General features: G+C 44.8%; 1 protein-coding gene across 9 annotated transcripts in view; it reads right to left on the reverse strand.

Annotated features, from left to right (window-relative positions):
* prickle1b (prickle homolog 1b) overlaps nucleotides 1-25,842 on the reverse strand; it is a 183,937-nt gene that overhangs the window by 71,125 nt on the left and 86,970 nt on the right. The window contains exon 1 of one of the 9 annotated variants that reach the window (XM_072268115.1): nucleotides 22,854-22,945. The exons of 6 other annotated variants lie outside the window; for them this stretch is intronic. Coding sequence is in view for 2 of the 3 variants with exons in the window: in XM_072268109.1 (XP_072124210.1) it covers nucleotides 13,462-13,528 (67 nt within the window). In the remaining variant the exon portion in view is untranslated. Of the gene's footprint in view, nucleotides 1-13,461; nucleotides 13,570-22,853; nucleotides 22,946-25,842 lie in introns of those variants that run through there. 2 more of the 9 variants (XM_072268109.1, XM_072268122.1) reach the window with 2 other exon arrangements.

Here is a 25,842-nt window from a genome sequence, read left to right on the forward strand (position 1 = left end):
AGCAGGTTCAAGGCGATCCCGCTGTTATAGGAATATTGAATGGTTCCCTGGTACGATGAGATGGACACTTGACCTCAATTTACCTCATTATGATCCTGCACCTTATTATTTATCTTCTTTGCACTCTCTCTGTAGATGTTACACTTTATTCTTCATTCTGTTATGAGAACATAGAACAGTACAGGCCCTTCGGCCTTCAATATTGTGCCAACCTTTTAATCTACTCCAAGATGAATCTAACCCTTCCCTCATACATAGCCCTCCATTGTTCTATCACCCATGTGCCTATCTAAGAGTTTCCTAAATGTCCCTAACGTACGTGCCTGCATCACCACCCCCACAGTGTGTTCCATGCACTCACCACTCTCTGTGTAAAAAACTTACCTTTCTCATTCCCGCTCCCCCCCATACTATCCTCCAATCGCTTGAAAATTATGTCCCTTTGCCATCGCCACATTGGGGAAAAGGTGTTGGCTGTCCACTCTATCTATACCTCTTATAATCTTATACACATCTATCAGTCTCCTTCGCTCCAGAGAGAAAAGCCCTAGCTCACCTAACCTTCCCTGATAATACGTGTTCTCCAATCCAGGCAGCACCCTGATGAATCTCTTCTGCACCATCTCTAAAGCTTATACATTCTTCCTATAATGAGGTGATCAACACTGAACACAATATCCCAGGTGTGGTCTAACCAGAATTTAGTAGAGTTGCAATGTTACCTTGCAGTTCTTGAACACATTGCACCGATTTACAAAGGCCATTATGCCATATGCTTTCTTAACCACCTTGTCACCTTGACCGACAATTTTGAGGCATCTACGTACTTGAATTCCAAGATTCCTCTGTTCCTCCACACTGCTAAGAATCCTGCCATCAAATTTGATCTTCTGAAATGTACCACTTCACGCGTTACCGGATTGAACTCCATCTGCCACTTCACAGCCCAGCTTTGCATGCTGTTAATGTTCCATTGCCACCTAGAACAACCTTCCGTACTACTCACAACACCACTGACCTTTGTTATATTTGTCTATTGCTTTCCCCTGTTCTACCTCAGTGCTCTGTGCAATGATTTGATCTGTATGAACAGAGTGCAAGACAAACTTTTCATTGTATCATGGCACATGTGGTAATAATAAACCGATAGTAACATATAGCACACTGGAGTTCTCCAGGCCTGAACAACCATATGTCAGTGTGTGAGATCTTGGCATAGACTAGATGGGCCGAAGGGCCCATTTCTGTGCAGTAGTGTTGTACGACTCCATGACTCTATATTTATGTCACCACGTACTACCCTGAGATATTTCTTGCTTGCAGACATTCACAGTAGAACAAAGAAACACAATAGAACCAATGAAAAACTACACACAAAGACTGACAAGCAATCAGTGTGCCAAGGTAGACAAACGGGGCTGAACAGCACACACAAAATGCTGGAGGAACTCAGCAGCATCTATGGAAAAGAGTTTACAGATAACATTTTGGACCGAGACCCCTCATCAGGATCACAAACTGGGCAAGCACATAAATAAATAAATACTAAGAACATGAGTTGAAGTGTCATTGTAAGAGAGTCCATAGGCTGTGGAATCAGTTCGTTGTTGTGGTGAGTGAAGTTATCCACGCTGATCGAGTTGCCTGATGGCTGATGGGTTATAACTGTTCCTGAACCAGGTGATGTGGCTGGGACCTAAGGCTCCTGTATCTGCACTCCTGATGGCAGCAGTGAGAGGAGAGCATGGCCTGGTCGGAGGGGGTCCTTGATGAGTGACCTGACTTCTTGCAGCAGAGCCCCATGCCGACGTGCTCAATGGTGGGGAGGGCTTTTCTCGTGATGGGCTAGGCTATATCCATCACTTTTTGTAGGCTGGAAATGTCACGTGTATGTTATGAATTTTGTTGGTTTGTGGCAGCATTACAGTGCAATACACTAAAAAAAGCATTATTATAAGTTACAATAAAAATATTAAAAACTAAGTGCAAAAAAGTGGAAATAATGAGGTAGTTGTGTATTTAATATTTCCATATTATTTGAGTAATATTGTAAATATATTGTTTGAATCTTTAATTCTTTGTTTAACTAATTAAAGATTCAAACACTTATTACCAAAGAATGTATAAGTTAGACAACCTCGAGATCTGTTTGCTTACAAAACAAAGAAACCTGAAAGAACCCAGTTAAAGAAAAAAATAAAAGACCAACGCTTGATGCCCAAGAGGAAGGGGAAAAAAACACAACTCATGCAAACAATTGAAGCGAGCAACAGCATTCTGAACCAAATGGAGCCCTCAGAGCCGAACTCTGGAGCCAGCCCAAAGCCTCGCTTATCAGTTCATCATATTAGCAGAAACGACACACAACAGCTGGGGCAGTCTTCATGGCCTCAGCGCCATGGAGAGAGGAGTGACCATCACGAAGAGTGAGCAAAATTGGCTCTCACCTCTGATCTGTGCCAGCGATTAAATTGTCTAAACACAGATCACACCTCGCATTAGGTTTATATTACGGGTTATATGTAAAAGTATGGGAATGGCATACGTCATTACGCCACCATGTCATCAGTGTGCACCTTACTAAACTAAAAAAAAGTAGACATACATCTCCTGGGTCTGTGTTTTTCTTTTGATTCATTTTATGTTTTGGGAGTTGCAAAACATAACTGTAGTGTTCATGTGCCATTCAGAAATCTGATGGCGGAGGGACGAAGCTGTTCCTAACGTGCTGAGCGGTCTATCGAACGTCTGTGTTAGCAGATTACAGCTTATCTCCAATTTATAATGCAGAGTCTCAATTAATCTTGGGGTCAGGCCCCTGCTTCCACTCTGACAAGGGCAGGTGAGGAAGGTACTGGTCGGAAAAGCACAAACAACAACAGTGGCATTTTCGGTGAGGAGTGTGACAGAGAGGAAATGGGCGTGGCCCTCTACCACTTCATTAAAGTGCCTAGTAACCAGCAGCAAAACCTCCCTAACTGTGAGAAATAGGCCATTAATTAAATATATATATTATTATAAAATGGACTCTTTTACAATTCAGTGGTCAGGGTGGAAGAAAGCCCAACAGATTTATGAGCTGTCAGTACCATAGCTCTTTACTAGGCTGCATCACAAAACCTGCCACTTTTTAAAGCACCTCCTTGCCAGAAGATCAATTGCCTGACTACAATTATTCTCCCATATATTACACTCACACCAGTCAGCGAAGACATTTTACTTCCTGCCGAATAGCAAGTCTTTATGCAGAAGGACAAGACACATTTCCACATCAATGGGTACTGACTTTGACATTTCGTCTTAGTTCACTGCAAGTTTAGATCACCAACTCGGCAAAGTGCTTCCCTGGGTCTGCTGCTTGTGACTAGCAATGAATATATATTAGTTCCCCCTATTTGTTGAGGACCCGAAGCCCTCTCCTACCTCCTTCACCCACTCCCATAAACAAAGACAAAAGCCCTCAACTGCAGTGGCCTTCCTGTTAACCCCTGTGCGACAGGTTAAGCCCGCTCATAAAACCTCTCTGACGAAGTCCAGTTTTGATTCAGTTCTGCTTTACTGAGCTTTGCATTTATACACAGCGAAAGCTTTCATCCCTGGATCGAAGTCACAATGACGTCCTGCCCTGCAATCAACTTCTTTGGAAAAAGACGAGCTTTGCGGCTACAGGAGCACTTTATAATGAAGCTTCTGTACAAGTATGTTGGGGTTGGAACAAAAAAAAGACTTGCATTTATATAGCACCTCTCTGAATCGAAGGATATCTCAGAGCACTCCTGCCCCTTGGGTGCTGTCTAAATGGGGTTGTCAAGTTTGCCTTGGGACTGGGTGGGTTTCCTTTGACACTTCAAGGACGAACAGGTCAATAGGTTAAAAGGTCATTAGAATTGTAACTAGAGTGTAGGTGAGCGAGAGAATTGGAGGAGGAGTCTGGGGAGAATACAGCAGGATTCATGCCGGATGGGTGGTTGATAGCTGGCATGGGGTTGGTAGGCTGAAGGACTTGTTTCTGTGCTCTGTCTCCGTAATGCTCCACTCTGGCTATCCTGGGTGCAACACACTGACGATGGCTCTACTTCGTCAGGAGCCGGAAGAGATTATGTACGTCAGCAAAGGCTGCTGAAAATTTCTACAGATGTATGGTGGAGAGCATTCTGACTGGTTGTGTCGGGTCGGGTATGGAGGCTGCAGCGTGCAGGAGTGAAAAACACTGTAGGAGGTTGTAGCCTCAGCCAATTCCATCACGGTCACAAACCTCCCCGCCGTGAAGAGGTCTTCAAAGGGCGGTGGCTCAAGAAGGCGGCACGTATCCTTCAGGACCCTCCCCATCCGGGATGTGCCCTCATCTCATTACTAGCATCAGCGAGGAGGTACAAGGGGCTGAAGTCCCACACTCAATTCTTCCCCTCCACCATCAGATTTCTGAGCGGTCCATGAAACCATGAACACTACCTCGCCAATTCCCCCTTTTGCACTCCTCATTTATTTATAAGTCACCCTGATTTTTACGTCTTGCACGGTACTGCTGCCCCACAACAACAAAACTTCACAACAGTATCAGTGATAATGAACTTGATCTTCTCTTTGAAGAAGTCACTGTTTCAGTGGAAGGAAAGCAGCAGTCATCTTGTGCCCATACACACCAGATTCTGTCCGATTCCTATCAGACTCCTATTAGATTCCTCTTTCTCCAGCCCTTTATCTTTCCCACCCACCTGGCTTCACCTATCACCTTCTGTCTATCCTCCTTCCATCTGTTATTTTATTCTGGAGTCTCCCCCCCACTTCCTTTCCAGTCCTGAAGAAGGGTCTTTTCCCTGAAACGTCAACTGTTTATTCATTTCCAGAGATGCTGCCTGACCTGCTGAATTCCTCCAGTATTTTGTGCATAAGGCTACCAGTGTGAGAATGTTTGCTGTTTTAGCAAGGACAGTTCATGGGTAAATATTGTCCAAGGTGCTAGGGAGAGAACCTCTGCTTTTCTTCAGAACTTCCTGTTTGGTGTTGGTATTTATGGTTTTAGTGTAGGAAAGGAACTTTAATTTGCAACACATGTTTGAATTTACTATTATTAAGTCATGGCTTTTCAGTCAGAACAGCTGTATAGGCAGCAGAAAATCTGGAATCAACTACGGAGATAAATGAGGGTATAATCATTCAGGTATTGGCCACATAATGGGTACCTGAACACAAAGGGATCCTTGAATTAATGCAGCACATCTGCAGTACTCCACCCACTTTGAATTGAAACCCTCCCATTAGTAGCCAACCCTGAGGCAGTGACAGCCCACCAGCTATTTAACCTGCATCTGATCTCACACAAAAAAACCCTTGGACTGCTCCAGGACAATGAAGCAAATGTACTGTAGCTGCTTCCAGAAAACCTTCTCCAAGCCACATTCGCTGGATGATGACAACACAAGCCACAGTCTACACCAACAGCTCCAAAACAAAGTTCAAAGTAAATTTATCTCAATGTGTTTCCACGTACTTACAAAGTACATACATGTCACCATATGCAACCTTGAGATTTATTTTCTTGCAGGCATTTGCAATAGATCAAAGAAACGTAACAGAATCAATGAAAAACTACACAAAGATTGAAAAGCACCCAATGTGCAAAAGACAAACTGCAAATGCAAAAAAAATTAAATAGATATACAAATAAATACTGAAATCATGAGTTGTAGAGTCCTCGAAAGTGAGTGGGTGAATCGCTCCCCCACACTTCCCTCACTGCAATGGCCCATCGGAGCTGACTAATCTTCAAGGCAAATGAGAAGCAGTACGACCGACATCACCTCCACTCCAGAGCCCAAGTTTACCCAGCGTTGTTCATCAGCCTGCAGAATGCAAACAGTGCCAGCGTCTGAGAGCACTCAGAGGCCACGCTCAAGTCACCCTTGACTTGTTCACCAAAGGACGGGCCTTTCACTCAACATCAATCAAGCCTCTTCCCACTATTCTGAACTGCGGTCCATGCAAGCCTAGCATGTTCCTCTTTTGTCCTTTAGTCACAGACTCTTCTCAGTTTGCACTATGCATTAAGTAGTCCTATATTTTTTTAAATCTGCAGCTATAATTTACTGTTTTCTAATGCATACTGCTGAGAAGCTTTGCACATTGAATGATGTGGGATAGAGATATGGATACACAGGGATCTGCATTATAGCACAGGTGATCGGAGTTTATACATTCTCCCCAAGACCACGTGGGTTTCCTCTCATATCCCAAAGATGTACGGGTTCCGTGTAGTACATTTCAGGCATGCTATGTTGGTGCCAGAAACATAGCGACACATGTGGGCTGCTTCCAGCACATCCTTGGGCCTTGTTGGTCATTGACCCAAACAACGCATTCCATTGTATGCACAAGGGACCAATAATGCTAATCTCCATTAATCTCTTCATAAACCTGCTGGAGTAAATCTTTTCCAAGTTGTTCCCAATGAATTGATACCTTTGCTTTATTCAGGAGACCATATTCCAGATAGAAAAGAGAGAGTGTCCTGGGTGGTGAGGATCCTTAAAGATGGATGTCACCTTCTGGAAATCAAGTCGTTTTTCTCTTTCAAAGATCTCAAGAAAGTCATCCACACCCTTGTATCCTCCCGCTTGGACTACTCCAACTCCCTGTATACTGGGATTAGTCAGTCGTCCCTGTCACGCCTGCAACTGGTCCAGAATGCCGCAGCCAGGCTCCTGACAGGTGCCTGGAAGAGGGACCATATTACTTCTATCCTGGCCTCTCTCCACTGGCTACCAGTACAGTTTAGAATTGATTTTAAGGTTCTCCTGTCTATTTATAAAGCCCTACATGGGCTGGCCCCCTCCTATATCGCAGACCTTCTAACCCCTTATTCTACTTCCAGGTCCTTCAGGTTGGCTGACTTGGGGCTCCTGGCTGTCCCACGATCTAAATTTACGTTCAGGGGTGACCGCACCCTTGCAGTTGTAGCCCCTAGACTGTGGAACAGCATTCCCCTCCCTATCAGATCTGCCCCCTCCATTGACTCTTTTAAGTCCTGGCTCAAAACTTACCTTTATTCACTAGCGTTTGAATCTTCCTGATGTGGCTGATTTTTGGCTTGTGATTAGGTCCATGAGTTGTTTATTTTGTGCCTATAAGCTGTGTGCCTTGTTTATATCTGTGTTTCTTGTACTTGTGATTTTAGCTACCTGTTATGGTTTGTACAGCACTTTGGTCAACAAGGGTTGTTTTTAAATGTGCTTTATAAATAAATTTGACTTGACTTGACTTCTGGAGGCACAACCTTTTGAAGGTGTCCCCTATGGTGGGGTGGCTACTGCCCATGATGGAGATGGGTAAGATTACAACCCTCTGCAGCTTTTTACCTCCCTGTGCAGTGGCCCCTCCGTTCCAGACAGTGATGCTCTCCACAGTACATCTGTGGAAATTTATGCAGCAGACTTAGCAGCCATTCCTTCAGTGTCTTCATCCAAGGCAATTACACAAGCCACAATCTGGGACCTCAGTAACAGACTGACTCCTGATATCTTGACCCCCAAGATATCACCTCTTGAAAACCAAACAATAACCCGTTTATATCTTCTGTCTGATCCTAGTTAGTTGGTTGATCTTCCACATCATCATGTTACCAAAGGACATAGGAGCAGAATTAGGTTTTTTGACCCATCGGGTCTGCTCTTCCATTTGGTCATGGTTGATTTATTTTCCCTCTCAACCTTATTCCCCTGCCTTCTCCCCCGCAATGTTTGCGCTCTTACTAATCAAGAAGTCATCACCCTCTGTTTCAAATATACTCAATGACGGCCTCCACAGCTGTCTGTGGCAATGCATTCCACAGGAAAAAGAAATTCCTCCTCATTTCTGTTCTAAAGGGATGTCCTTGTATTCTGAACCTGTGCCCTCTGGTCTTAAGACTCCCCCACTGAAGGAAACATCCTCTCTATTTAATGCTTTCAATATTAGGTAGGTTTCAATGAGATTCCCCCTCAGGGAGTTCAGGCCCAGAGCCCTCAAATGCTCCTCATATGTTAAAGCAACCTCCTGTACCACAACCATGACGACTCCTCCATCAGCCACACGAGGTTGCTATGTGGATCCTGCGGTTACCACAAGTAACCTTCGATGCTCTCGTTCTCACCTCGGTGTTTTCGATTTCTCACAGCTCTTTGCTCTTCCTGCTGTCTCTCACCCATTCACACTTAGTCATCATCGTAGGCTAAACATTTTGTGTCACCTCAATGTGAAGGCTTTTCCATCTAATTAGCCATTCGTTTCTGTTCAGCACGCAACCCGAACCATCATCAGTACCTTATTAGGGCTGCAAACGGCAGTAAGCATTCGCCAAGTAGAACAGATGCTCACTTTGGACCAGCACTGTGCTTGCACATTATAATCCACTCCCGAAGTTAACACTCCTGGCATGCAATTTCCCAAATGACAAAGCCACTTATATTTGTACTGTGTTCTCGTTAATGCTAGTTTTGCAGTTAGTCAGGAAATATTAGCCAAGTGTCTGGTTAAAACATTCCTGTGATGACACATTCCTGAGGCTTGTAGGTGAATATACCAGTGCAGTAATTATCACAGAGGTACATTGCTTCAACCATCAGACTCCTGAACCAATGTGGATAACTTCACACACAATAATGCACTAATCTCACAACCTATAGACTCACTTTCAAGGGCTCGTCTACAACTCATGTTCTCAACATTATTCATTAATTATTACTTTTTTTTGTATTTACAGAGTTTGTCTTTCACTTGCATGTTGGTTGTTTGTCAGTGCTCATGAGTAGTTTTTCGTTGATTCTATTGCATTTCTTTGTATCTACCGTGAATGCCTGCAAGAAAATGAATCTCAGGGTAGTATATTAGATTAGATTATGAGGACACGCAGTCCTCTTTTATTGTCATTTAGTAATGCATGCAATATTCCTCTGGTGTGATATCACAGAAACACACGACAGACCAAGACTGAAAAGCTAACAAAAAAGCATAATTATAACATATAGTTACAACAGTGCAACAATACCATAACTTGATGAAGAACAGACCACAGCAAAAAAGTTCAAAGTCTCTCGAAAGTCCCACATCTCACACAGACGGGAGAAGGAAGAAAACTCTCCCTGCCATGCCCGACCACAGTCTGACTCTGAGTCGTCCGAAAACTTCGAGCTCCGATCAGCCCTCCGACAGCGAGTACCGAGCGCCATCTCTGCCGAACGCTTCAACCCCAGCCTCGGTAGCCAGCAGCAGGCAAAGCCAGGGATTTTGGGGCCTGCCCTGCGGAGATTCTCAATCGCACAGTTGCAGCGGCAGTGAAATGGGCATTTCAGAAATTTCTCCAGATGTTCCTCTACGCTTCTCACGTCTGTCTCCATCAAATCAGAATTGTCCACAGCCCCTATTTAACAGATACAATATCATTTCACCGGAGAGCTGCGCGTGCTGCGTCGCGCCGCCATCTTCTCCTCCCGTATATGGTAATGTATATGTACTTTGATCATAAATTTACTTTGAACATTGACACAAATGCTTCAAAAAAACTCTTGAGCTACATTCATGAGGAAATCTGCAGATGCTGGAATTTCAAGCAACACACATAAGAGTTCCTGGTGAACGCAGCAGGCCAGGCAGCATCTCTAGGAAGAGGTACAGTCAACATTTGGGGAAGGGTCTCTGCCCGAAACGTCGACTGTACCTCTTCCTAGAGATGCTGCCTGGCCTGCTGCATTCACTAGCAACTTTGATGTGAGCTACATTCATGTTGTTGGTCAAGCAATAAATATCTGCCAGCGCCTTCTGGTCAAGATGGCGCAGAGCTGCGGTCTCTGTTGAGGTCATGACTCGCACTTAGTTGTTTCATTTAGGTTCGTTGTGATGGTTTTGGGGATAGAGATGGGAGTCAGAGGTCAGATTAGGGCTGAGGGACAAGGTAGGGGACATGGATGGCGCAATGCTTTCCAGTACCAGTAATCCTGGTTCAATTCCTGTCACGGCCTGTAGGTGTTTGTACATTCTCCCTGTGACCGCATGGATTTCCTCCGGGTGCTCCGGTTTCCTCCCACATTCCAAAAGGTTGGTAGATTAATTAGTCATTGCATTTTGTCCTGTGGTTAAACTAGGATTAAATCAGAGTATTGCTGGGCGGCGCAGCTCGAAGGGCTGGAAGTGGGGGAATCAGAGGCAAGGCAGGAGTCTAGGCCTTCACTCCGCATTCGAAGGTCAGCAACACGGACTTGGTACACCCGTGATCAGATGTTATGCTGGCAGACCAGCGAGATGAAGTCTAGTGGTTGCCCAGGTCAGCCAGCCGTTGGCGGGTTCTGCACTCAGAGTTCTCTGCCGGCAGGAGGCACGAGGGCCAGAGACTTCCTAGGTTGGTGAGACCGAAATTCGAGCGCTAGTGTTTGGGGTTCCCATTCATGTCATCAGCGAATCCTGGGGTCGATACTGGTGATAGAAGCCTGGGTCTGCAGTTCAACTGGGGAAGTCAAAGACCAACGTCTGCGAATCCATGAGTTCACTGGAAGCCGGTGACAGCCTGTTATGGAGGAGGAGGACTGTATGTGTGTGTGTGTATGGGTGGAACGGAGGGAGGGAGGTGCAGGGCTTGGCTTGCTGTTGCTGCTTTGTCACTTGGTATGTCCTGTCTTGCTTTGTTGTGATGTGTTCTGTGTTGCTCTGCTAAGCATTGCGGGGCATACTATGTTGGCGCCAGAATGTGTGGCGGGTCACTTGCACACATCACAGCGTTAGGCTGTAGCGGTTGTTAACGCACAGGACGCATTTCACTGTACACGTGATAAATAAATGGATCTGAATCTGGACCATCTCACCATTAGAATATTGTGTGTTCACACGCGAGAGTAGATGTGGTCTTGGTTCAACGCTTAACGCTGATGGATAGCTCCTCGGTCGATCCTTCACAGGCGGCAACTGAAGACTTTGGATTAAGCTCACTGCCAGGAAACCAGGCTCAGAGCTCAAGGCGCCGAGCGCTACATCCCCACACACCAGCACTTGTTGTGCTTGGATCGCAGATGAATGGAATCTGGATTTGCTTCCAGGCAAAGTCCCAAGACACAAATCAAACAAATGCCACTGCAAGTGAGCCTCCTCTTTCTTTACTTTGGAACAGGCTTTGTTACTTTTTAGTGCTGGTAGACTTGCTTTTCTGTTAAAATTTTTGTTTAAAATTTATTTTTTTAATTTTCCTATTTTTCCCTCCTGTTGATATTGTCCCTTTCCTGTTATAGATCAATATGGCTGAAGCAACCTTGGGTCATCCACGTCAATGGCTTTTCTCTACATGAGAGTCCAACTAGAGTTGAAAGATTATTAGGCAACAACACTTCTGTGGCTTTATAAGGCATTGGTCAGACCGCTTTTGGAATATTATGAACAATTTTGGGCCCCTTACTGAAGGAAAAATGAGCAGGCTTTTGAGAGGGTCCACAAGAGGTACACAGGAATGAGCCCAGAAATGAAAGGGCTAATGTATGAGGAGAATTTCGTGTCTCTGGACCCGTACTCGAGGGAATTCAAAATGCTAAGGGAGGATCTATTTGAAACCTATTGGATACTGAATGGCCTGGATTGTATGGATATGGAGAGGATGTTTCTATCGGATACTGAATGGCCTGGATTGTACGGATATGGAGAGGATGTTCCTATCGGAAACTGAACGGCCTGGATTGTACGGATATGGAGAGGATGTTTCTATTGGTAGGGAGAGTCCAGGATCCAAGGGCATCAACTCAGAATAAAGGGATGTTCCTTTGGAACAGAGATGAGGAGGAATTTCTTCAGCCAGAGGGTGGTGAATCTGTGGAATTTGTTACTATGGGAGGCTGTGGAAGCCTAGATATTGGGTGTATTTAAGGTAGAAGTCCAGATTGGTAAAGGGATTAAGTGTTACAGGAAGGTGCTGGAGAATGGTGTCAAGAGAGAACAAAACAAAATCAGCCATGCTGGAATGGTGGAGCAGATACAATGGGCTAAATGGCCTAAATTACCTGCTGTATCTTATGGTTTTGATGATCTTTGGAAATGTTGTGAATTTTTAAACACAGGGAGCTAACTCAAATGCAGGAAGCTCCAGCAGACTGTATTGTTTTTAAGTGACATTGATTGATGACTACATGAAGTTCAAGCCATTGTGGATGACTATCTTCCTATTCAAAGTTCAAAAGTAAACGTATTATCAATGTACATACTGCATGTGTCACCATATACAACCCCGAGATTCGTTTTCTTGTGGACATACTCAATAATGCAATAACCATGATAGAATTAATGAAAGACTGCACCCAACAGGGCAGACAACCAGTATGCAAAAGACGAAAAACTGTGAAAATATAAAAGAAAAAATAAATAATAAATAAATGAGCAATAAATATTGAGAACATGAGATGAAGAGCCCTTGAAAGTGAGTCCATAGGTTGTGGAATATTTCAATGAATATTTCAAGTTATCCTCTTTGTTTCAAGAGCCTGATGGTTGAGGGGTAATAATTGTTCCCGAACCTGGTGGCGTGACTCCTGAGCTCCTGTACCTTCTTCCCAATGGCAGCAGGGAGAAGAGAGCATGGTCTTGGTGGTGGTGTCCCTGGTGATGGATGCTGCTTTCCTACGACAGCCCTCGTGGAAGTGTTCGATGGTGGGGAGGGTTTTACCCGTGCGGGACTGGGCCATATCCAATATCTTTCACAGGTGGTGTCTCAGCTCAGCATCACTTCCAGATGAAGGCACCCATGATAATGCAGTAACCCCTCCAAAGATCAACAGCCTACAGGTCACTGTCCATCACAGTGATCTGAATGTCACCAAATCCTCTGGAATTTTTTTTCAGATGTACAGTGGAGTGCACTTTGACTTGTTGCGTCACTGTCTGGTACAGAAACTCCAATGTGCAGGATCAAAAGAAGCTGCAGAGGGCTGTAGACTTCACCAGCTCCATCATGGACACAAAATTCCCTGCCATCCAGGACACCTTCAAAGGGTGGTGCATCAAGAAGGTGGCATCCATTATTAAGGAGCCTTGCCAGTTGATACATGCCCTCTGTATTGCTGCCATCAGGAAGGAGGTGCTGGAGTCTGAAGGCCCACACTCCATATTTTAGGAACAGCTTCTTCCCGTCTGCTGTCAGATTTCTGACCAGTTCATGAACACTACCTCACTATTCCTCTTTAGCGCACTCTACCTATGTCTCCATCTATCTGCAACTTAAAGCTATTTTTACATCTTGCACTGTACTGCTGCCACGAAACAAAGTGGCATTGAACCAGGATCTGATTCTGACCCTGTAGATTCAGAGGTCAGAGTAGCTCCAGCTGACCTGCAGAGGGAAGACCCTTCATCCAAAAAAAAATCTAATCTGTTTCACTGCTCTCCATCTAGCTGGAGCCAAAAACCAATATTTTGTGTTTTCTGATTTCAGCTTTGGCAATATTCAGCTCTGAAGCTTACCTGCAGCTCTGCAGCTCACCAGCTCACCATATCTCCCCGACCCCCAGCTTTTCGCCCCAATTCCCATGATGACATTCCTGAACGCCAACACGAGGAAATCTGCAGATGCTGGAATTTCAAGCAACACACATCAAAGTTGCTGGTGAACGCAGCAGGCCAGGCAGCATCTCTAGGAAGAGGTACAGTCGACGTTTCAGGCCGAGACCCTTCGTCAGGACTAACTGAAAGAAAAGACAGTAAGAGATTTGAAAGTGGGAGGGGGAGGGGAGATCTGAAATGATAGGAGAAGACAGGAGGGGGAGGGATGGAGCCAAGAGCTGGACAGGTGATCGGCAAAAGGGATACAAGGCTGGAGAAGGGAGAGGATCATGGGACGGAAGGCCTAGGGAGAAAGAAAGGGGGAGGGGGAAGCCTTCATCCGTTATTTATTTGTTTATTATTATTATTATTATCATTAATTTTTTTCTCTCTCTGTCTCTCCCACTATACTCCTTGCCCATCCTCTGGGCTTCCCTCTCCCCCTTTTCCTTCTCCCTGGGCCTCCCATCCCATGATCCTCTCAAATACCTTTTGCCAATCAACTTTCCAGCTCTTGGCTCCATCCCTCCCCCTCCTGTCTTCTCCTATCATTTTGGATCTCCCCCTCCCCCTCCCCCTCCCCCTCCCCCTCCCCCTTTCAAATCTCTTACTAGCTCTTCCTTCGGTTAGTCCTGATGAAGGGTCTCGGCCTGAAACGTCGACTGTACCTCTTCCTAGAGATGCTGCCTGGCCTGCTGCGTTCAATGACATTCCTGACCTTGTCTTGGCGGGAAGTTGCTATGGCCAGCGAGGCAAGGCTGTCGCTTTGGCTTCACTTTACCCAGGACATCAGCAGCCTGATATTCCCTCTTAGCTTTCGTGATTGGGAGAAGGAAACCGACACGTCTCCTCTACTGGCATGATAAAGGCAAACGCCTCCCGTCAAAACTAGTCCCAGCCCAGTTGCCTGCATTTGGCCCATCTAGTCCATGTAGCTGTCTAAAATGCCTTTCAAGCACCTTTGCACCTGCCTCTGGTACTCCGTGTGGCAATTTGTTTCACGTATGGACTAACCTCTGTATGAAAAGGTGCCTCCCAGTTCCCCTTTAAATCTTTCTCAACATTTCTCACGCCGAATAACCTCCCGTTGCGTCAGAAATGTTCCCTCAGGATGGTTTTCCCGGTGGAGGCTCTGTGTCAGGGAAGCACAGAGAAACTGGGGAACAAGGAATGCTGAAGACCGAAGCCCACCGCACCTAGAAGTGATAAATTCAACAAGAAACCCAAGATTTCCAAGTGTTCGCCTTTATTCTGAATTAGCTGTGACCTTCCATCAAATGCGGCGCAGGAAGGTGACAGAAGTCTTGAATGGTGTTATTTCTAATTAATGTGAAGTGATACCTCGTTAATTAACATACAAGAGCTGTTCCAGCTCTCTCATTATTCACAAAGAACTTCTAGCCACACGCACCGCTGAAAATGCTGGCGTTATCTGCACCGATCAGAGCGCGTATGGGAGAAGCGCCGTGTGCGTCCTTAAGCAGCCCAGAGACACGAAGCTCAGCAGCCCCCAAGAGATAAAAAGTCAAATATTCGTTAAGTGTTTGTAGACCTCACCAGCAACTCCCACTATCACCTGATTGCAGTCTATCTCACCGGAACATCAAACAATCTGACTGTAGACCAAGATTTATGGTACAATTGAGCTATTGGGAGAGGAGCTGAGATACACTTCAAACCTGGTGAGTTTTTGTGATCCACCCTATAAACTCTCCGCTCATCGCCACTCCCCTTTGCTGGAACAGGTTCTAACATTATCCCACTTCTCCAACACGCTCACACTTGCTCCCTGTGTTATTTAAAGAAATGATTCCACCTTGAAATGATTACTTTGATGTTTGACAATGGATGTACCTAAGCAAGTATGCACAGGGCACAGAGAGCTAGTTTTAAAATGGCAGAATTCCTCTGGACTGCGTCAGTGCCCTAGCTAATGTGCTGCTGGCTGTCTTGGTCATGCCAGGATGTTCTGTGTCTTTCAAGATGTACAGGCTCCGAATTCCGTTGAAAGCTGATAATTGGTTATTGCAAGCTTAAATTCATGTGGTCCCATCACAAACAGAAACTGAAACACGTCCATTTCATAACCTGCTGTAACTAATCAGGAAGATTGACCAAACATCCCACACTCAACGTTTTGGGAACTGCTTCTCACACACACACAAATGTCTTGGGAACAGTTTCTTCCCCTCCACCATCGAATTTCTGAATGGTTAATGATCCCATAAATGCCACCTCACTATTTTTGCACTACTTTTTAAATTTTATAGTGTAGACTTGTAGTGCATTTTATGTATTGCACTGTACTGCAGCCACAAACTGACAAATTTCACGACCTACGTCAGTGATGATAAAGCTGATCCTGATTCAAACCTCAGGGAGATTGCTGCTGTGTTTCTGGTCTTCCTGAGGTAGCCTGATGATGAAGCTCAGTTAGAATCTACAACAACCTTAATGAAGACAGATGAGGGACGTACCCACTTGTGTAGCTCGCCATTAATGCAGCTCGTAAGCATGTAACTATGGACATCTGCCTGCAACTCCCACTGAGCACCTCTGGGAGGGCCAACTGGAACCAAATAAAACCATGGAAAGGAAGGGGCCTTGGACCACAAATTGGCGCAGGCTTAGTTGTAATATTGAAGCAATTTCCACCACTGAATAACTTGTAGCTCAGCCTAGTTTATCCTTGTAAATTGGCCAAAACTCAAATAAATTTGTGCTTCAGTTTATAAACCCTGGAGATTAAACATAGGAAGAATGGAATCCAAATGTTCTAACTGTACTTGCCACTTCTTGCAACAAATAATCACAGATGCTCGTCTTGGTAATTGACTTTTGTGTATTCACTTTCACATTCAGTGTCAGAGCTTATTTTCCAGGTCACGTAACAGATGATTTTCACCTTGTTGCTGTAATCAGCTCACTAGAGGAAGTTACACTGGTCTGGTTTCAGAGGGTACAAGGATAGTACAGAAACCACCACAGAACTAATATCACCTTGAGCAATACACAAAGCAGATCAGGCAACATCTGTGCAGCTTAGATGGGGGGGGGAGGGGGTGGATTTCATTGAAACCTATCAAATAATGAAAGGTCTAGATAGAGTGGATGTGCAGATGTTTCCAATAGTGGGGGAGTCTACGAACAGAGAGCACAGTCTCAGAATACAAGGACAATTCTTTAGAACAGAAATGAGGAGGATTTTTTTTATTAGCCAGACGGTGGTGAATCTGTAGAATTCATTGCTATAGATTGCTGTGGAGGCCAAGTCATATGGCACATTTAAAGCAGAGGTTGATAGGTTCCTGATTAGGAAAGATGTCAAAGGATACAGGAAGAAGGCAGAAGAATTATGGTTGCGAGGGATAATAAATCAGCCATGATGGCATAGCAGATCAGACTTGATGGGCGGAATGGCCTAACTCTGCTCCCGTGTTTTACAGCCTTATGTTCTACATTCTGTTACTGATTTCCCTTGTACTACCTCAATGCACTGATGTGATGAAGTCCTCCATTTGTATGGCATGCGTGACAGTTTCATGGTGAGCAACACACAAGAGGAGGAATTTAGCAGGTCCTGATGAAGGGTTCAGCCCAAATATCAATCGTGTGTTTACCTCCATGGGTGCTACCTGACCTGAGTCCTCCAGCATTGTGTGTGTGTGTTGCTCAAGACTTCTAGCAGATTTTTATAACACTGTTTACATTGTAAATACATGCAAATGTCACTCCACTCTTTAGGAAAGGAGGAAGGCAGCAGAAAGGAAATTATAGACCAGTTAGCCTGACCTCAGTGGGTGGGAAGATGTTGGAGTCAATTGTTAAGGATGAGGTTATGGAATATTTGGTGACACAGGACAAAATAGGATGAAGTCAGCATGGTTTCCTTAAGGGAAAATCTTGCCTACTGGAATTTTCTGAGGAGTTTACAAGTAGGATAGATAAAGGAATGCAATGGATGTTGTATATTTTGGACTTTCATAAGGTTTTTGACAAGGTTCCACACAAGGCTACTGACCAAGTTAGGATCCATGGTATTACAGGAAAGTTACTGGCATGACTAGAGTATTGGCTGATTGGTAGGAATAAAAGGATCCTTGTCTGGTTGGCTGCCAGTGACTAGTAGTGTTTCACACGGGTCAGTGTTGGGACTGCTTCTTTTTATGCTGTATATCAATGATGTAGATGATGGAATAGATGGGTTTGTTGCCAAGTTTGCAGATAATACGAAGATTGGTGGAGGGACAGGCAGTGTTGAGGAAACAGTGTTCCAGTGTTGCAGAAGGACTTAGATTAGGAGAATGGGCAAGAAAGTGGCAAATGAAATACAATATTGGAAAATGCATGGTCAAGCACTTTGGTAGTAGAAATAAATGTGTGGAGAATTTTCAAATGGGGAGAAAATCCAAAAATCTGAGATGCAAAGGAACTTGGGAGTCCTTATGCAGAACACCCTAAAGATTAACTTGCTGGTTGAGTCGGTGGTGAGGAAGGCAAATACAATGTTAGCATTCATTTCAAGAGGTTTAGAATACAAAGGCAGGGATGTGATGCTGAGGCTTTTAAAGCCATGCTGAGATCTCACCTTGAGTATTGTGTACAGTTTCGGGCTCCTTATCGAAGAAAAGATATTCTGGCATTGGAGAGGGTTCAGAGTAGGTTCACAAGGATGATTCTGGGAACGAAAGGGTTATCATACGAGGAATGTTTGATGGCTCTGGGTCTGTACCCACTGGAATTCAGAAGGATGGGTGGGGGGGAATCTCACTGAAACCTTTTGAATGTTGAAAGGGTTAGACAGAGTAGATGTGGAAAGGATGTTTCCCATGGTGAGGGAGTCTAGGACAAGAGGGCACAGCCTCAGGATAGAGGGGCACCCTTTCAAAACAGAGATGCGGAGAGATTTCTTTAGCCAAAGGGTGGTGAAATTGTGGAATTTGTTACCACAGGCAGCTGTGGAGACCAGGTTGTTGGGTGTATTTAAGGCAGAGATTGATAGGTTCTTGATTGGACACGGTGTCAAAGGTTATGGGGAGAAGGCCAGGGATTGGGGCTGAGGGGGGGAAAAAAGAAGGATCAGTCATGATAGAATGGCGGAGCAGACTCGATGGGCCAAATGGCCTAACCCTGTTCCTATGTCTTATAGTCTTATTTATGTATTTCTTCACATTTTATTCCATATCCATACTTAAACCTTTAACTTCATTTTTATACAATCCTTTATAACCATTGAATATTGTTTTTTGCTGCATGTCGTACCCTGACAAACACCCCACAACAAATTCCAAATACACTTAAAAGTATATGGTGAATAAAGTTGATCCTTGATCCATCAACTGCCTTCAACACTGGGCCATCACTCATTGGAGCCAATATCACCAAAATAATGAAGTGACCTACAGCGGGAGACAGAGTTACCTTCTCCAGAGCAACCCACCTCAAAGTTTGGCCAGCTCTGCCGAGGCAGCATGCGGCAACACCTGTGCATCTACTCGGTCTCAACACCGAAGGGCTGAAGGGCTTGTTTCCCGTGCTGTGCTTCTCTGCAATTCTGGTTTCTGTGCAGCCGGAATTCCAAATGCATCATTTCTTTGTGCCTTATTACATTACCACACGACCTCGCCCCAGTGGGAGAGAAACAATGTACATAGCAACACGCACAAGATGCTGGAGGAACTCAGGCAGCATCGATGAAAATTAACGAACAGTCAATATTTTGGGCTGAGACCCCTCTTCAGGTCTGGAAAGGAAGTGGGGAGGGAGGAGATGATGCCAGAATTAAAAGGTGAGGGGAGGGGAAGCAGGTTAGCTAGAAGGTGATAGGTGAAGCCAGGTGAGTAGGAAAGGTAAAGGGCTGGAGAAGATGCAACCTGATAGAAAAAGAGAGTGGACCACAGGAGAAAGGGAAGGAGGAGGGGCACTGCAGGAGATGATAGGCAGGTGAGAAGAGGCAAGAGGCCGGGGGGGGCGGGAATAGAAAAAGTGGGGAGGGTGAGGGAAAATTCTTTTTACGTGAAGGAGAAATCAATATTCACACTATCAGATTGGAGGCCACCCAAACAGAATATAAGGTGTTACTCTTCCACCCTGAGGATGGCCTCACTGTGGCACAAGAGGTGGCCATGGACTGACATGTCGGAGCAGGAATGGGAATCAGAATTAAAACACTTGGCCACTAGGAAGTACATATTATGGTTTATGTTCTCAGTGTTACCTGGTGGATTAACTCAGGCAATCTCAGGGGAAACTGGCCACCTTTCATTTATAAGAAGCACTGGTGCAGGAAAGCAGCCTCCATCATCAAGGACCCACACCATCCAGGCTATGCTCTCTTCTCACTGCTGCCATCCGGGAGGAGGTGCAGGAGCCTCAAATCCCACATCACCAGGTTCAAGAACATTTATTACCACTCAACCATCAGGATCTTCAAGGAGAGGGGATAATTTCACTCACGCCAACACTGAACTGACTTCACAACCTATGAACTCACCTTTAAGGTCCCTACAACTCGTGTTCTAGATACTTATTGCTCATTATTTTTCCTCTCTGTTTGTATTTGCAGTTTGTTGCTTTTTGCACATTGGTTGCTCCATCTCTGTTGTGGGTGTTTTTTCACTGATTATGTTGTGTTTTTTCCTATTGACTATGAATGCCCTCAAGATAATGAATCTCCAGTTGGCACATGGTGAGAAATGCACCTTGATAATAAATATACTTTGAACTTTCGAACTTTGAACTTCTGCCAACCTTAAGCACATGCTCCGAACTACGAAAAGCTTACACTGGGCTTGTGTTTGTGTTGTTCTGCCAAGCATCATGGGCACGCTATGTTGGCACTGGATTACGTGGCGACACTTCCAGGCTGCTCCCAACACATCTGTTGATTGCTGATGCAGATGAAACATTTCACTGGGTGTTTTGATGTAACGTAATAAATAAAATTAATCAGAATCCGTATTTTATAATTCTGCCTGAACCCGAGGGCATTCTGAAGTCAATGCCTCACCTCCTCATTCCATTCTATTTACGCTCAGGGAATGCTTCTGACCATTTATGGGAGCAACAAGTGGGTGGAGCAGATAAATATAATGTATAAAAGCCTTGCACAGAACAGGGCTGAATCTCCTGCCTCCGACACAGTACCAGCAAGCTCCTGATCGCTTGCTAGCTCTCAGGTCAAAGGCTGACACATGCTTTCAGGTAAAATGGGCACTTGTCACTGCTGAGGGGAATATTCTTTTCTTGAGTGGGGCCAATTCCCACCGCTGTCTGTGAGGAGTTGGTACATTGTCACGGTGACCCAGTGGGTTTGCCCCGGGTGCTCCTGTTCCCTCCCATGTTCCAAAAATGTGTGAGTTCAAAGGTTAATTGGTCACATGGATGTAAAAGGGCTGCGTGGGTTTGTTGGGATGGAAGGACCTGTTACCGTGCTGGATCTCTAAATAAACAAAAATGATAAATAATAGAATACACTGCATCCTCAAATATAATGTGGCTGCAATTTCATAAGGGAATTCACTTGTCGTCTGTTTCAATTACGTTACAACAATTTCCAACTGAGTGAGTGTGGCTTTATCTGACAGAATGAGGGTAACCTTCTCAGAGTTACCATTTATGAATGATAGAATGTTCAGGGGTGAGAGGGGAGGGATTCAGTAAGAAAAGCATAACGGAGCCCATGAAACTAGGAGGGTGCGGAATAGTCATCTTCTTTTAAACTCATGGATGTGTGGGTGTTTGCTGAAAGTGGCTGGAACTTATTGGCTTTCGCTAGCTGGCCTTGGAACTGATGGCAATATGCTCCGATAAACCGCTACAGACTCTCAGGGCTAAATACCACCTCAGTTCAAGGGTTTAGACCCAGACGTGAAGTACCAGCCTTCTATTTCCAAAGTGAGAAGAGCTAGGATTGTGTAAATTGTTAAACTGGTTTATTATTGTCACAGGTATTGAGGTACAGCAAAAAAACTTTAGACACAAGAGATTCTGCAGATGCTAGAAATCTAGAGCAACACACACACACACACACACACACACACACACACACACACGCACACACAATGCTGGAGGAACTCAGCAGGTCAGGTAGCATCCATGGCAGAAAAGGCACAGCTGATGTTTCTGGCTAAACCCTTTATCAGGAGCTGTGAGTTCCTCCAGTATTTAATGCGTGTTGCCCACTGGAAAACTGTGCTTTGCATGGCATCCAAATGGACGATTTCATCACATCAGTACAAAGCAAATCAATAACATAATGTAGGATATAAGACCAAAAAACACAAGGAGCAGAACCAGGCAATTCGGCCCATTGAGTCTGCTCCACTATTCCATCATGGCTGATTTATTATCTCTCAATGTCATTCTCCTGCCATCTTCCCATAACCTTTGATGCCCTAATTAGACAAGAAACCATCAACCTCCAACTTAAAATATACCCAATGACTTTGCCTGCACAGCTGTTTGTGGCACTGAATTCCAGATTCACCACCCTCTGGCTAAAGAAATTTTTCCTCATCTTTTTCTAAATGGATGTCACTCTATTCTGAAGTTGTGCCCTCTGGTCCTAGACTCCCCCACTATAGGAAACATCCTCTCCTCATCCACTCTGTTGAGGCCATTCAACATTCGATAGCTTTCAATGAGAACCCCACCCCCATTCTTCGAATCACCAGTGAGTACAGGCCTAGGGCCAAATACAAATCATGTCAACACTTCCATTACTGGGATCATTCTTGTGAAACTCCTCTGGACCCTCTCCAATGCCAACACATCCTGTCTTAGATGAGGGACCCAAAACTGCTCTGAAAACACCACGTGCAATCTGAACAGTGCCTTATAAAGCCTCAGCATTACATCCTTGTTTTTAATATTCTAGCCCTCTCAAGATGAATGCCAACATTGCATTCTTTATCACTTACCACTCCTTACCACTGACTCAACCAGGACTCCCAAGTCACTTTGCGCCTCTGAGTTTTGAATTTTCTCCCCATTTAGGTGCCCATTCCCTTTCCCTCTCCTGACAGTCACCCAAGTACCTGCCTCCAGCAACTTAGGGGCGACTATCTCCCTGTAGCTCCTACCTATCAGTTCCTCATTTCCCCATGTGAGCCGAAGGGCACCCAGCGGCAGCTCCAGTTCCTTAACATGTTCTCTAAGGAGCTGCAGCTCACTGCACTCTGTGCAGAAGTAGTTATCAGGCAGGCTGGAGGTCTCCCAAAGTTCTCACATCTCACGAGGAACATACCACTAACTCTGGACCTATTCTCAGTGCATTAACTATGTACTAACAGAAAAAAAAAGCAGAAACTTACTTAGAATCTCCGACAATGCTTGCCCAAGCCTGTTGAGCCAAAGCCTGACTACTCCAACGCTGTCACTCCCATACCGGCCGCACTGCTTACCGCTTACTTCTTTTTATTGCCCTTTCTTGCTGATGGAAGGAAAGAGGAGAGAGCATGTTGGGGGTGAGTGTGCTCTTTGGTTTTGCTGGCTGCTTTACTGAGGCTACTTTATGGAGGGGAGGCTGGTTTCCGTGATGTGCTGAGCTGCGTCCACAACTCTCTGCAGTTTCTTGCGGTCGTAGGCGGAGTGGTTGCCGTTCCAAGCACAATGCATCAGTACGGGATGTTTTTTACAGTGCATTGGTAAAAATTGGTGAGTGTCAATGGGGATGTGTTGAATTTCTTCAGACTCCAGAGGAAGTAGAGGCACTGAGCTTTCTTGGCAATGGTGTGTACATGATTAGACAATGACAGGTGAGGTTTATTGCTAGGAACTTGAAACTCTCGTCCCCTTGACATGTGCACCTCCCCCTTAGTGAAGTCAATGACAGTTCTTTTGTTTCGTTGACATTGAAGGGAAGGTTATCATGGCAATATCGGAATACTGGGAATACTGATTCATAATTCCTTGAAAGTTGCATCACAGGTAAATAGGCGTGCAAAGAGAGTTTTTGGCACATTGGCCAAATCAGAGTACTGAATACAGGAGTTGGGATGTTATGTTGAAGTTGTACAAGACATTGGTGAGGCCAAATTTGGAGTATTGTGTACAGTTCTGGTCACCTTCCTACAGAAAAGACATCAATAAAATTGAAAGAGGGCAGAGAAAATTTGCAAGGATGTAGAAGGGACTTGAGACCCTGAGTTATAGGGAGAGGTTGACTATGTTAGGACATTTTTCCCCAGTGGGTAGGAGAATGAGGGGAGATTTGATAGAAGTGCGCAAAATTGTGAGGGCTATACTATAGATAGTAGAAAAAGCCTGTTTGCATTTACCCTGAGGTTGGCTGAGACTAGAACTGGAGGTCATAGGTTAAGGATGAAAGGTGAAGTATTTGACTGGATATCTGAGGGGACAACTCTTCACTCAGAGGATAGTGAGAGTGTGGTATGAGCTACCAGCAGATGTGGTGGATGCGGGATGAATTGTAAGGTTTAAGACAAGTTTGGACAAGTACATGGATAGGATCGGTATGGAGGGATATGGCCCAGGTGCAGGTAGTTGGGACTAGGCAGAATACATTGGATGGGTCAACGGGTCGGCCTCTATGCTGTAGTGCTCTAAGACTATAAACTTGCCGGGTTGGTGCATTGACATGGGAACCGTGCATTTTACAGACAACACACTTTGCAGTCAATGTGTTGGTGATGGAGGAGGGAGGGAATGTTTGAGGTTGTGCTTAACCAACATCTCTTCTACTACAGAGAGACCTGGCTGTTCACCTGAAACCTGGCAGCTTCCAAACTGAGTGCTGTGCTTGTTTACAACACAATCACTATGCTTTGATGTAATGTTAGAAGTGATGCTCTGAAGAGCCAGTATGTAGGAAATCCTCTGTTGTTTTCAGTCAATACTCTCAGAAAGATTTGCCGATATTGTTAACAAACAACTCAAAGGCAGGAAAGGCGGTTGTATATAAAACATGAATTTAAAATCCTCCTACAAATAGCAGCATCTGACTAACTTGTAACTTACCTTTCTCGAGTCCTCCTTCCCCCCACCCCTTTCAGCAGATCCATGGAATTGTGGATGACTCGGTTCCATTCCAGGTGAGAGGAGTAGAGTGCGCAGGGATGTGAATTCATTTAACATGGGATGATTGTCATACAGTCAGTTGTTAAAGGCAGACATCCCACCCTGCAAAAACTCATTTCAGGGAGTAGAACCATCAATTTGCTGGAGACTCCTGGAACTTCCAGGAGAGGTGGGATGTCTGCATTAGAATAGCTCCTTAGCAGCTAGCCAGCTAGTTTAAATAACGTTAGCTATGCTAATGAACAAATGACACCTGTTAAACTCACCTCAACATGTCTTTTACAGTCTTAATCCACCATGGGCAATAGAAAAGTCACTGTTGCAAACAGTGCAGCAAGCAACACTGTCATTATTTTTGAGCCCTATTAGGCAGGGGTACACTTTAGTGTAGTCTGGGGTGAAGTACGTTTTATATTTTCTTTTTTTGGAACACTCTGCCATGATGTGCGCGCGCGCGCTCTCTCTCTCTCACGCTCTCTCGCTCTCGCACTCTCAAAAAAAATCAATTTCTGGGATATTGTATATAATTTGCGGGCATCAGGGAGCCGCTATCAATATGCGGGAGACTCCCGGAACTTCTGGGAGAGGTGGGATGTCTGTAAAGGGTGTACGGTATATAAGGCTGGAGTAGAGGTAACTGGGTAAGTCTCCTTCCAATCAAGCTAGGTAGCCACCCAACAGTATGTACATGACTAACGGTATTCACATACAATAACTTACATGCAACTATTCCTCACTTATAGTATTTTCCAGAGGAATCACCTCCCTTTTATTCAGGGTGCCTTCTGTTCCTTTTGCTCTAGAAATAAACAGTTTGCTGTAAATGGTACTTCCCCCTTCGTCTTAGTTCAACAACAGCACTGGGCCAGCCAACAACAATTCTGTTTAGTTTACCAAATATTATGAACAAATAGTTTAAAAAAAGCTGAAACTGCAGTTCTTGAAATGAGAAATAAAAGCAGGAATTGTTAAACACTCAGCAGGTGGGGTGGCGTCTGTGCAGAGAGGAACAGTTCAGGTCTAAGGCCCTTCATAAGTCAATGATCTGTACTATGGGGAGGAAGCATTACATCACAGGTAGATAGAAACATAGAAATCTACAGCACATTACAGCCCCTTCAGCCCACAATATTGTGCCGACCATGTAACCTACTCTAGAAACTGTCTAGAATTTCCCTGCCGCACAGCCCTCTATTTTTCTAAGCTTCATGTACCTAAGAGACTCTTAAAAGACCCTATTGTATCTGCCTCTACCACTGTCGC

Source organism: Mobula birostris, chromosome 9, assembly GCF_030028105.1.
Source record: "Mobula birostris isolate sMobBir1 chromosome 9, sMobBir1.hap1, whole genome shotgun sequence".
Lineage (NCBI taxonomy): Eukaryota > Metazoa > Chordata > Chondrichthyes > Myliobatiformes > Myliobatidae > Mobula > Mobula birostris.